Source organism: Nycticebus coucang, chromosome 9, assembly GCF_027406575.1.
Source record: "Nycticebus coucang isolate mNycCou1 chromosome 9, mNycCou1.pri, whole genome shotgun sequence".
NCBI lineage: Eukaryota > Metazoa > Chordata > Mammalia > Primates > Lorisidae > Nycticebus > Nycticebus coucang.
In genome coordinates this window covers 25930319-25944231 of record NC_069788.1, presented here as the reverse complement: position 1 = coordinate 25944231, position 13913 = coordinate 25930319, and the positions used below count along the sequence as shown (strand labels likewise).

General features: G+C 37.6%; 1 protein-coding gene across 19 annotated transcripts in view; it reads left to right on the top strand.

Annotated features, from left to right (window-relative positions):
- The window catches only part of MLIP (muscular LMNA interacting protein), a 312602-nt gene that overhangs the window by 244858 nt on the left and 53831 nt on the right, over nt 1-13913 (top strand). For 14 of the 19 annotated variants that reach the window (XM_053603333.1, XM_053603332.1, XM_053603343.1 and 11 more), the window contains one exon: nt 11457-11513. The exons of the other annotated variants lie outside the window; for them this stretch is intronic. In XM_053603333.1, coding sequence (XP_053459308.1) covers nt 11457-11513 — 57 coding nt within the window. The remainder of the gene's footprint in view (nt 1-11456; nt 11514-13913) is intronic. 19 annotated transcript variants of the gene reach the window in all.

Genomic DNA, 13913 nt, shown 5'->3' with positions numbered 1-13913 from the left:
TACTCAATTATTCCCTCAAATAGGTTTGCCCTGCTTTTTTTTTCTTTTTTTCTTTTTTTTATCGTTGGGGATTCATTGAGGGTACAATAAGCCAGGTTACACTGATTGCAATTGTTAGGTAAAGTCCCTCTTGCAATCATGTCTTGCCTCCATAAAGTGTGACACACACCAAGGCCCCACACCCCTCCCTCCGTCCCTCTTTCTGCTTTTCCTCCCCCCATAACCTTAATTGTCATTAATTGTCCTCATATCAAAATTGAGTACATAGGATTCATGCTTCTCCATTCTTGTGATGCTTTACTAAGAATAATGTCTTCCATTACTTTTTGCTTTTTTCTACTTTTCCCTCAGAGATACCTATGATTCTTACATTCATTTGCTTTACATTTGTCCCATATTTTTGGAGAGATATTCATTCTTCTTATTCTTTTTTCTTCTTTTTTGACAGACAGGGGTAATTTTAAAACCTTGTCTTCAAACTCTGTCACTCTTTCTTCTGCTTGGTCTAGCCTATTTTTAAAACATTTCTTTGTATTTTGAACATTCATAAATAATTCTTTTCCAAAAGTTCTCTTATATCTTTTCTTAGATTATCTATCTCTTTAGCAATTTTTTCATTCATGTACTGCCTTTATTTTGCTTTTTTGTATTGATTTTCAACTTTCTCTTCAATCTCATTGATATTAATAATGATCCATATTCTGAATTCCATATCATATGTTTCAACAATTTCTTTTTATGGAGCCCATTCCTGGAGTGTTACTGTGACCCTTTGGGGGTGTCCAAACTACTTTTATTTTCATTATTTCAGTGTTCTTATGCTGAATCCTTCTTATATTGAACCTCTTCCCTCATCTCAAAACAAATAGCTTTGCAGTACACCTGTTTTTCTTTGCTGGGAACTTTGTTGCTTAATGATGTTGAGGAGAGGTCCCTGATACTGCATCAGTCTTGCTCCAGAAGATTGACCAGGCAAGACTATGAAGGAACAGATGCACTGTGAGCTGTAACACTGCTGCTCTCGTGAATCTCCTCATTTATCCTATTGTTTTCATAGTCCAAGCAGATGCAGAGGGATATTCATACAGAGGGGTAGGCTGGTCCTCAGGCTGCTGCTGAAAGCTCAGGTGGGGGGGGCAAGGCGGGCACGTGGTGCACAGTGGGTAGGTGGCACATGAAGCATGAGCATTTGACCTGCCAAGTCCATTGGTGGTGGTGCTGTACTGGAAGCAGCAGTGGCAGTCATGCTGCCTGAATGTCAATGTCAGGTGCTAGAATAGTGGGCATGTGCTCTGTCCAGGGTCTGAGGCAGCAGTGGCTGGGTGGGGCTATCTAGGCAGTGGCAGCAGGTGCTGGGTCCATGGGTGCTTGCTATGCCTGGGTTCCCTGCTGGTGGCAGGGGGAATGTGGTGCATGAGAACTCCTGTCCTTCCTGCCCACTTTTTATCCCAGGAAGAGATATAGGGAGGTGGCAGCAATAGAGCTAATCCCCAGGAAGAGGCAGAAGCTCAGAATGACTCCATCTGGCATGCCTAGGGTTCAGAAGCCAGTGGGGCCCCACTATGCCTTTTCTCTGGAGCAATGCCACTGCATAATCTCCAGGCCACTCCCTGTGTAAGTCAGGTGCATGCTGCAGTGGAGGGGCCCTTCCATTCCTTGGATTGCAATGTCCACAAGTAAAGTGCAGGGCCTTGGGCTTCTCTCCTCTGTTCTTGCCCCACGCATGTGTGGCCACCTTTTTTGAGTATCATGGATACTGCTAAGCAGGTGGCCGCCTCCTGTCACCTCTCTGTTGATTCTCAATGCTCTCTCTTAGATGCTGATCTGACTTTGAATATCTGCTTGCCACTTTTGATCCTTTCTGTGAAAGGGGCATGTGCAGGCTGCTTCCAGTCCACCATTTGGGCATGTACCCCCTTTGGCTTCAGTTTCTTTCATTTTCTTTTTTTCTTTTTAAATAAAGAAAAGGGGAACTTTAATCTTTATTTATAGGACACTGCAAGATATTAAATTCCACACAGAAATAAGAAACTCTTTCAGAGGACAGGGAAATAATGAGGTGTTCAGATCAGGTAATTGTGAAGGATCCTTTAAATTCTAAAATTTGGATTACTTAAAATCTATAATTAACCCTAATTTGATCTAAAATCTCCAGTTAGCCATGAAAAAAGTTCAATATAAATACTTTCTTGTGATTAACTGTAGTTTTTATTTATAAAATGGAGATGAAAACATTTTCCATTGGTTTATGCATACTTTGTGAGAGTGCTATCATTTTGGTAAATTTGGATATTTTTTTCAATATCATTGAAAATTATGATTAGAAGCAATTATTTTCTTTTTTTTTTTTTTGTAGAGACAGAGTCTCACTTTACCGCCTTCAGTAGAGTGCCATGATGTTACAGGACTCACAGCAACCTCTAGCTCTTGGGCTTCCGTGATTCTCCTGCCTCATTATTTTCATTTGTAGAATAAAATAGAGTCCTCAGATTAAACTAGAGAAATCTTACTGAAATATAAGTTTGTCTTCACTAATGCCACACATGGCAGAAATAGAAATTCCTATTCCACCATAATCAAAGACACTTTTAAATATCCATTGTTTGTAATGTATGAATGATTTAGAGCAGTGATTCTCAACCTTCCTAATGCTGCAATGTATTTTCATTGTTAAAAAGGGGTCGTGACCCACAGGTTGAGAACTGCTGTTTTAGAGGCTTAATGTGAAGTTTTAGACATTATTAAAAGTTTATAAAATAGGCTCAGCGCCTGTAGCTCAAGCGACTAAGGCACCAGCCACATACACCTGAGCTGGCAGGTTCAAATCCATTTGTTCAATCCACTCTACCAAACAACTCTGCCAAACAACAATGACAACTACAACCAAAAAAATAGCTGGGTGTTGTGGCTGCCACCTGTAGTCCCAGCTACTTGGGAGGCAGAGGCATGAGAATTGCTTGAGCCCTGTGAGCTGTGATGCTATAGCACTCTACCCAGGGCAACAGCTTGAGGCTCTGTCGCAAAAAAAAAAAAAAAAAAAAAAAAAAAAATTATAAAATAGTTTAGTGCTTATATACAAAACTGCCAACAGCTAAAATAAATTTCAGAAATTATTCATTTAACCTACATTCTTCAAATTATCATTTAATGTTTTATAATGATAATTGTATTCTTTTGTGCGAGTATAATTTTAAGTTTGTGCATTTTACTTTGCTCAAGATGCCTGCAGAAGATGAAGTTAATCTATCTTCAATTTGTCACATGTACTATCTTCTGGAAAGGTATATTTCATTTTAAAGTGCAGGAAATTCTTATTAAGAGGAATTGCCATTTCTTTTCATTGCTTTTCCTGACTAGTCACTTTAAAGCTCTGTTTATGTTACAACATAAATCTATTTCTAAATGCTTTGTTGAACTTTTGACCTCTTTTGCAAATATTAGTTTACCATAGACATAATCTTATTTTCTTCTTTCAATTTGTTCTTATTTGTATCCCCACTTGAATGTGAAACATGAAAAGTAATAGCAGACAGCAAATTGTGAGAGATGAAAGAAGCCTAACATACTACTTAAAAATCAATTCCAAACCTCTCCTGGTTGTATTCATTGATCTTGCATGAGTGGGAAAGGGGACTGTGGAACCAGCGCACACCCAGGAAACTGGGAAGGATATCAGCTGGCCTTTTCATGTTGAGCCCTATCTACTGCGTCATTGTGTCCAGAATCTACAATGGAGGCAGATACCAAAGACAGCTCACAAGTGTAGATACTTATGTCTATTTAAAGATAAATTGAATAATAACTCTTTATAATCTCAGCACTGCTACTTCATCAGAACCTTATTAGAAGAAAGAATACTCAAATTCGGTTTTAGTTACTATTGTATTTTCTTACATTGCTGCCACAGAATAAATTGAATGGTTCCAGAATCAGCTGATCTCACCCACCCATGTAATGGAAAATTTTTTAGCCAGACAGTTAGGCCAAAATGAAGCAGCTCACATTCACTAATCTGCCTTGTACTGGGGACAGTTCCACATGACAGGAGATGTTGGATGGGATTGTTAAGTCAATAAATTTATCCTAGCAGCTTCACTGCCATAAAATATGATTTCAAGACTCTGTTACAAAATGTCAGACACTAAAGATGATGAGACTAGACAGAAATGTATTTACTATAGCTCAAAAGGTGCAGCTGGGCAGCCTTTTGAACGGATCATGAACTGAAAATTTCCCTGGCAACAGTCTATGAGGACTAACAGCAAAGTGTGAAACCAAATGAATAATTAAGGAATTGAGACTTTTAAAATAATAACCTTTAAATCAAGAGATGCCATAAGCCAGAAAGCGTCATTCTATATAGATAGATTTATATTCTAACAAAAACTCTGAAAAGTTTTTGAAAAGTATGCTTTTCTGAAATTATCTTCAAATCCATTATTGTGTCAATTTGTGGTCATTTTACATTATTTCAAAATATCCTCACACACCACCCTAAATCTATGAATTTAAAATTATAGTGGTGTTTTGAAGCATATTTCTATTGATAATTAAAAGTAGAATTGGAAAATTATTATCAGAATGGATTAAACAAATGGACATTCAGAAGACATAGAAGCTCAGAAAATCAATTTGCTAATAAGAATAAAGACACTAAAAAGCCATATGTTTTTTTTTTTTTGTAGAGACAGAGTCTCACTGTACCGTCCTCGGGTAGAGTGCCGTGGCGTCACACGGCTCACAGCAACCTCTAACTCTTGGGCTTACGCGATTCTCTTGCCTCAGCCTCCTGAGCAGCTGGGACTACAGGCGCCCGCCACAACGCCCGGCTATTTTTTGGTTGTAGTTTGGCCAGGGCTGGGTTTGAACCCGCCACCCTTGGTATATGGGGCCGGCGCCCTACCCGCTGAGCCACAGGCGCTGCCCAGCCATATGGTTTTTAATTTATTCTACTTATGAGTTTACAAAGTATACTAAGTATTTTCTGATAATTTAGTGTATCTAATTAGATAAAGGTGATTCTTTTTTCCACTGAAGGTTTTCAATTTAATAAAAAGCAAGTAGCTATCCTCTGTTACACAAAGTGCTATGTAAAAAATTCTCTTTCATTCCTTATAAATTAATCATTCAACCCGTGATATTAGATATGTCATTACTTTCCTAAATCCCTAGAGAAATGTATAAAAACCGTTTGGATAGAATTAAAGAGAGAATGTTGTTTCATCCAGTTTTTCCGGAAATATTTTTTTCTTTTCTAGTCTTTATGAAAACAACACTTTCCATCATATATGCCTCTTAATTACAGTCACAAGCCAATGGGGTGGAGGGGGATTTGTTGAGAAAACAAACTGTCCCTGCCCCCTCCCTTCATTAGCATGCAACATTAAAATTTATTATTCTTCTAACCCATTTCACTGGGGGACAGAGCATGTTTTTGTGAGAAAATGACCATTGGGAGAATTTTCTCCACACTACCTCACAGAGAACAATTACAGAGAGTTACCTTCCTTTGGGACTTTCGTTCCCCCTTTTCTTCTGATTTTTCTTACACCTCTGACTTGCCTTTCTCCCCCACCAAATTCTCTCTGACATTTAACTTTGATGACTATGTGAGTTACTTTCAGGTTTCTATTTAATGATTCATCAAGTTCTATTTCAAGGGTGACCTTCAACTTCCCTTTATGTCACCCGTGTGTTAATAATATTCCAGGGAAAATGCCTTTGTCATAGATGAGACTGGCAATACTGCCTTTTATTCAGAATGACTGACTTTGTCACAATGACCACTTTTTCAACGTTTGTGTTTCAATTAAGATGGCTCATCTTTTTTTCTGTCATGAAATTATCTTTTCTCATTGCTAAACTTTTGTTAAAGAATTGGGGAGTAAAATGTTTAAATGAACATTTTTAGTTCTAGAAATGATTATATTAGCTGCTGGATTGTTTTGGAGAAAAAGTGAAATTCTAGTGTTACCTTCTTTTGGGAAGGTTTGAGAACAGAGATTTGGCTTCTCTGAGTTTTGTTATGTTGTTTTGTGAGTTTTCCTCTACTTCTCCACCTGCCCGCCTTGCTTCCTTCCTTCCTCTATGTGTAAGAGGTAATTGATTATTTACCTTGTATCTTTAAAAAAAATTGTTTTGGGGGCAGCGCCTGTGGCCCAAGGAGTGCGGCGCCAGCCCCATGTACTGAGGGTGGTGGGTTCAAACCCAGCTCTGGCCAAAAAAAAAATCATTTTGGGGGGGCAATGTTTGCCTTTTACTCCAGTATATAATCAGGAAAGCTGACTGCTTCATACTTGAAGATTTTAATCTCTCTACCCAATTTTTTTTATTGACATTGGCTTTCTCTTGATCTTGTGTACCTATCAAGGTTCCAAGACTGTAGCTGAAGCATTATAATCCTCTTTTGTAGCTGTCTATATTGTTATGGGAGGTTTCATTTCCTGCCTTTCTTCACTTGCCTTATGTAGGGATAAAATCTTAAGGAGATTTGTACTTTCTTTAAAATTAGCAAATGCACAAAGAAGACCTCTTTGCCACATCTGTCTTAATGGTCTCTGGAGCATTATTTGTTTAAAAAATAGTTGGTGGATATGTAGTGTCTGACTATATCTCAGTCTACTGGGAAACAGTGACATTTTGAAAGTTTAATGCAAATGGATACTTCTGTGTTTTTTAATTTTTTAATTTTTTTTATTAAATCATAGCTGTGTACATTGATATGATCATGGGGCATCATTCACTAGCTTCACAGACCGTTTGACACACTTTCATCACACTGGTTAACATAGCCTTCCTGGCATTGTCTCAGTTACTGTGCCAAGACACTTACATTCCACAGTTCTGTGTTTTGTTAACACATTATATCCTTACCTATCTTTATTTATTTTTATTTTTTTTGTTGTACTTTGGGGCTGGGTTTGAACCCACCACCCTCAGTATATGGGGCTGGTGCCCTACCCCCTGAACCACAGGCGCCGCCCCACCTTATCTATCTTTAAAGAGAGGCGATTGGTAATGGTCCTATTTAGAACCTCTCATATAAAGTATATTCCTGTTTTAAAATAAGGCCTTGTTAAATAGAATTTAAAAATTCTGTATTGAGGGCGGCGCCTGTGGCTCAAAGGAGTAGGGCACTGGCCCCATATGCTGGAGGTAGTGGATTCAAACCCATCCCTGGCCAAAAAAAAAAAAAAACCACAAAAGGAAAATAAAAATTCTGTATTGCTTTCGTCTGCAAAGTATTATCTGAACAGAATTTGAAAAGAGAGAACAACCATGTAAAAATAATTTTAAATAGTACCCCAAATAAAGATCGGAAGAGATTAGAAACTTTAAAATTGTCTGCGTTGTTAAGGAAAAGATGCATTCTTACATTTTACCTCACAGGAATCTCTATCTCAAACCTCCTTGAACTCTGCATCAAGGCCGGTCTGTGACCAGGACTGTAGATGGTAACTGTAAACGTGCCTTTGCTGTAGATTCATCTTATGGTACCTAGGAGGTTTTGTGGACTTTGGGTAAAACTAGTGCATGTATCTTAGGACACTGCCTACAAAAATCCACTCCCACTTTCCGTCTCTACACGGTTTCAATTCCACAACTGCCTCAAAATAATTCATGTGATAGTTGTTAATAAATATCTTTAGGAAATGCATTCAGAACTAGGGTGATTTTTGGTTCTCCACTGAATATTTCCTTTGACTCATAAGAAGCACAATCAAGGTAGAAGACATAGAAGAAGATATAGTGAACATTGGAGGTTTCCTTAGAGTATGAATGCTAAGATTTATGTGTTTGAAACACATTTTATAATCTCTAAACACGTTAGACATTGGTACATATGTTTAAATGGGTGTAAGATTAGACTGGTTTTTGAATGATGTCATGGCCAGATATGCAAGTTGAAGATGAGTTATATGAAGAGAGTTTGGAACTTTTCTCTTCCTCTCTGTGATCCAAGATAAAATAACTTCAAGTAGGTTATTTAGGCAGGGAAAACAATAAATTCAAACAAAGAATAACCAAGAGAATGCAGAGGAGAAATACAGAGCTAAGGCTGGGACTTAAACTGTCCTATGAATTCCATTAAAAAATAAATAAAAGACAGACTGAGAAATGCAACCTATGGAGAAGAGAAATCAGGCTAGTGAAACAGATTATTTAAAATAAACATAGAGAAGAAAGAAAACAGGATTTTAAAAAATGAAATATATTTTTGTTTGTTTAAAAAACTGCATGGAAGAAAAGATTTGTAGCAAATTCTAAATTCAAAATTGGTGATTTCGTAAAGATGGGAGAACTGGTAGATTTTTACAGCTTTTAAAAATAATGCTGCAATCTCTAAAAATGGACGTCATGATTGAAATTTAATCTGTTATAGCTCAGTTTCCAAATAGTAACTTTTCTTACGGATCTTACTATCTTTAATAATTTTATTATTGTACTTTGCCTTGAAAGTAGAAGTAGATTGTTTTGATTAAAAAAAAAATCTAGTAAACTTGAGAGGCTTAGTATATTTTTTCTGCTCAAATAAAAGCAAATATATATGATACTTATTATATCAGGTAACTGCAGTGAAATAGAGGTGTTTTCCTCCATTTTAGGCTAAGGTCTCTATGAATTGCATGTGGTTAAAGACTGGGTTATTACAGGACGTTGCAGAGTTAGGCTAATACACCTCCCGATTTCCGAAACCACATTCAGGCAGGATCTGATGAGCTTATTTGTTCTGATATATGACAGAACCAAAGGGAAACTGCGGCAGCTTAGTTTTGATCTCTGCAGTGTGGGTTCTGGTTGTGACAGTGCGGTTAACCATTCTCTACCCAGTATAATTGTACAATCTGAGCCTCATTGGTGAAATGAAGGGTCTGGACTACATCAGTGGTTCTTAACTCGGGGAGATTTTGCCTCACATATTATTGGTTGTTATGACCAGGATGATGGGGGGGCCACTGCCATCCAGTAGGTTGAGGTCAGGGTTGCTATTAAATATCTCGTAATGCACAGTACATTCCCCTGCAACAAAAATCTTCCAGCTCCAAATGACTATGATGCTGGGGTAGAGACACTCTGGACTGGAGCATCTCTTGGCTCATTGTCAGCTCCAGTGCTGTGACGAATGAAGCTCACTACGTGATCCTTGCCAAAGGCAGTTTAGTTTAAACAACATTGATTAGGTGCCTTCTTTCTGTGTTTTCCTTATGTGATGTACAAAAAGGAGGGAAACCTCCATATATCGAATTCCCTGTAGCCAAATACTGTCCCACGTAGCCTCTACTCATAAGGGCCTTATTTGATAGCACTCATACATTTTCATCCATTCTCAATATGTCAGCAAAATTATACCTTTCCTGCCTTGCTAGACGTTGCTCCCTTCTTTTGAAACTTCTTTGATTATTAGGTGTCAAGACCATCAGCTAAAAGAAACATCTTAAAGAGCCAGGTAGTCTGTCTCATAACTCTTGCTGTCAAATTAAGTCTTTCCTAATCCTCGACCTTGTTATCTTCACCTGCAAAATGAGGTGATGCTAAAGTACTATTGAGGTGACCTCGTATCCTGAAATTCTGTGTTTATGTCTTTAAATACTATTAATGTCCTCCTGATATTTGATGATTAGATTATTCAAAAAAAGGGTGGGTAGTGTTACTGAGGTCATAATACTGGAGCAGCAGAAAATCTTAATTGATTGTTTAGGTAACAATCATGACAAATAATATCCGTCCCCACAGTTTATTTGGGGGGCGTGTGCTCCATCATCCAATCCAACTTGGATTGAGGTATTTCAGGTGGAGAATCTTTTAAATTTTGACTTTTTCCTTTCTTTAAAAGTGACTTCCTACACAAGAAGAAGGCCATATGAAGATTAAAACATAGATCAGGAAAAAAATGTATAAGTGACTTCCTATTTGTACTGAAAAATCATAAATGTGATTTATTGCCACTATTTCCTCTTGAATAACTATAATTTTGTTTTGCTTTATCTTAAAAATTCTCGGAGAGAGAATTTATTTCCAAAATTATATGTATATATGTGTGTATATTCAAAATATTATTAAATACACATGCATACATATTTAGCAGGCTTTTAAAGAATCTCTGTATTTGCTACTTATGTTACTTTCTTCCTTTTTTACATTGGCAAACTTGCCAGCTATTTCAGTTGCAAATATCTTGAATGGGAAGGCTAAGTCGGCAACCTGAAGTTTAAATGAAAACACTTTTTATAATAAAAGTCTTTTCTGTCTTGGATTTACTGTCTCAGCCTTCTTTAAGTGCAGAAAACACTATACTTTCATTCATTTTATAATTACAAAAGGCTCTGGGATAATCCCAGCGATGAACTTGGGGAATAATTTTTGCTTTTTAAATTTTTCTCTGGGATGTGATGTGGGACTATGGGATAGGCTCTGTAGAAGAAACATAATTTAGTTGCAGAACATCAACCTTTTCACTTAAATCCCTTTTAAAGACAATAATGGATTCCAAAGAACAAAACTTCAATATATTAAAGACTGTAAGATTACTTAAAAATATATCATTCTGTTAACATGAATGACATAAATACTTCAATTAATGCATCTAAATTTACAGATTTTGTAACAAAGAAGTTTGTAAAGCTATAATCGTTTAGATACATAATCTACTCAGAATTTTAAAATTTGAAGTGCTTTTTTTCCTTTTTCAATTCAAAGATATCTAAATGTTTTAGAATCAATAAAGTAAGAATTAGCTGATATTTGCATGCAGGGTATCTTAGCTTTAACATGTTATACCAGAGTAACCAAATTTTTGTGATCATGCTTTATTCCTAGTTATCCTAACAAAGATTAGGGAGTTTCTCAAGTAATTACTAAGTGACATAGGAATCAAGAAGGGCACAGCAATTTATTTTTTATGTGCTTTTGTAAAGATAGTCCTGTCTCCTCACAGTAAATTGTAGGTCTGCAGGTATCAGTCAAGTAACAAACTTGTAAGCAGCTTATTTTATTTCTCTACTTAGTGTAATTTAGGAAAACCATTCTCTGAAAAGGGAGAGTTCTGATGGTCAAAGGTTTTCAGTTTAAAACCAGGTTTTACTCTCAAAATGGCATCTGTCAAAGTCCTCTGGCTCCTTTTGTAAAGGGCTTTTCTGTCTAGACAGATCCAGCAGCCACTTCAAATCTATCATTTCTACACCAGGCCTTGCGAATCCTGTCATTTGTTCCAGTTTTACTTTGGATTCTAGTGCATAAATCATTTCTAATCTATGATTCCCCAAATTGATCAAGGATCACATTACCACTTCCATCCCAGGACCCAGCCCAGTTCTGACAGTGGAGCAGAGTCCCCTGCTGGGGCTTCTGAGCTTCTGAGTTCTCTTGGTTACCTCCACCGTCCTTTCTCCATCTCCTCTCCTTGGTCCAAGCACACTTCACACATTCTCATGCTGATTAATTATGTTCTCTTCCAGAGCTCCAATGTTGTCCCAGCTCCTAGACTACTGAAACCTGAAGATTCTTCTCTCAAAGTATGACCTCTGCTATGGCTTTCCAAATTCTGTTTTGAAACTCAGAATACAAAAAGCGACTTGTTCCTTTCTCTTTGTAATTCTGATTTAAAATTCTTACCCAGAGACATGAAGATAGAATTAATCCTTAGCTGCCCGGGTTGGTGGAAGGAATACTTAGCACGGAAGTTTATGAAACAAAGACCTGAAGCATGTTCCTCAGCCTGTGTTCTCTGCAATGCTGAGTAATTCCGTGGTTTCAGGAGGGTTGTTGTTATTATTTCTCTTCACACTTACTCCTTTTCCCTCTACACTTAATATGGGACCTTTTAACACACATGCCAGGCTCTGCAACAGGCCTGGGTGATTGCCCAGGCCTTAAAGTAGACAATCTCCCTGATCCATGGAGCTTACATTCTAGTGACTTCCAAATATTCTGAACCTTGGTCTCTGTCTCATCTCTGTACCTGTAACCTTTGCTGCACCCCTGTGCTTCCTCATTCTAAGCTGACCCCCTCACACTCAGGTGGTACCTTCCTTGGCCTCCTCTTGCAATGACAGGTGATGTGCCTGGCTCTTAGGTCCTTGCATCTATTAAGGGACTCGATTCTAGCTGCTAGTTACTGTCGCCTTTGACTTTTCTGCTCCCCCAAATAGAGAAAAATATGATAGAATGTAATGGCAAGAACATGGGCTCTGAGTGATTTTGGACTCATGGGTCCTCACCAAACTTCAGTTTCATCCTATGACTCTCCATTTCTACGTGAACCCAAACTAATATCCATCCTAACATGCATCCATGGTTTTTTAAAAGTATAATTTATTTTAAAATTTTTACCCCAGTTCTTTTTCCACCTTTACTGAGGGGTAATTGACAAATAAAAATTGTATATATTTCAGGTGTGCAGTGTGATGATGTGAATATGCCTTGTGTAAGGACGACCACAATTAAATTAACCAACCCATCTATCACCACACATAGTTACTCCATATGTTATAGAGAGGGAGACATGAGAGCCTCTAAAACCTCCTCTCAGCAAAATTCAAGTAAAGAATACTAGTAACTATTGTCACCGTGCTGTTTGTTAGATCTTCAGAAATTATTCCAATTTTGCCTAAAAAAACGCATATCCTTTCAGCAGCATCTTTTCCTTTCCCCGCGGTCCAGCCCCTGGCAGCCATCCTTCTATCCTCTGCTTCTATAGTCTGGGTGTTTTAGCATCCGCATACCAGAGAGATGACACAGCATTTGCTGTGTGACTGGCTTCTTTCACAAAGCATAACATATTCCAGGTTTATTCATGTTCTAGAAAATGGCAGGGTGTCTTTCTCTTCTTTAGGGCTAAATAATATTTCATTGTCTACGTCCCCTTCTCTCTAGTCACACACTTAGGTTGTTTCCAGGTCCAGGCTGTTGAGCACAGACAGTGCTGCAATGATCAGATGTAATAGCCGCTAGGAGAAGGGTCTGGGTGCTTGAAAGGGAAGACAAATTTTATTTTATTTTTTTTGCAAGTTTTTTTGGTTGGGGCTGGGTTTGAACCCACCACCTCCAGCATATGGGGTCGGCGCCCTACCCCTTTGAGCCACAGGCGCCGCCTGGGAATACAAGTTTTAAATATCTCCTTTTATTATCACTTTCTTTAAAATTATTGTAATTTTGGAAAAAAGGGATTGACTTCTTGCTAAAGGGTCAGCCATATACATTCTCCTGTCTCCTTCCATTAGGAGGAATCATGGAAGCTTCTTTTCTGTGGTACTTTCTGACTACCCCAATTTAAATCGCTTCTTTCTTACAAATACGTCCAGGTGGGGAATGAACGACAGGAATTAAACTGTACATGCAGAAAAATACGCAACTCAGCACATTAACCCTCTCCTGCCTGCTGTGATTGATTATGAAATATTTTCTCTTTCTTTTCCCTGGAGTGGGCCTGCAGTAAATGTTTTCATGCTGATCCGGGCCATCTGCTCTGTGAAACTTGCTGACAGACAACCATAGACTTTAAGCTCTACATTATCCAAAGTCTATCTTGAAAATTATGTGTAATTATTTAAAAAAACAATTTTTGCGTGTGTGTGGAGAGAATTTGAAATAGCTAAGCATATGTTACATTTTTCATACTTCACAAGTTCAAAATTTTGGGTTCACATCAGGATTCAAAATAGATGTGTTGTCTTAAATATGTCTGTTTTTAAAGTACATATGGATTCTTCAAAGCTATGGTTTATAAGCAAGAAGTGATGCCTTATGTTCAAAATCTAATTTATATTGATTGGGTTGATCGTAATGAAATGGAGATAATCAGAATCTCTTCTTTCTTAGTAACTTGGGTTTTCTGTGTTGGTATCTATAAAATACATCTTTGGCTAAAACAGTCACTTTTTAAGAATACAACTGTTCTTGACTTTATTAATAAA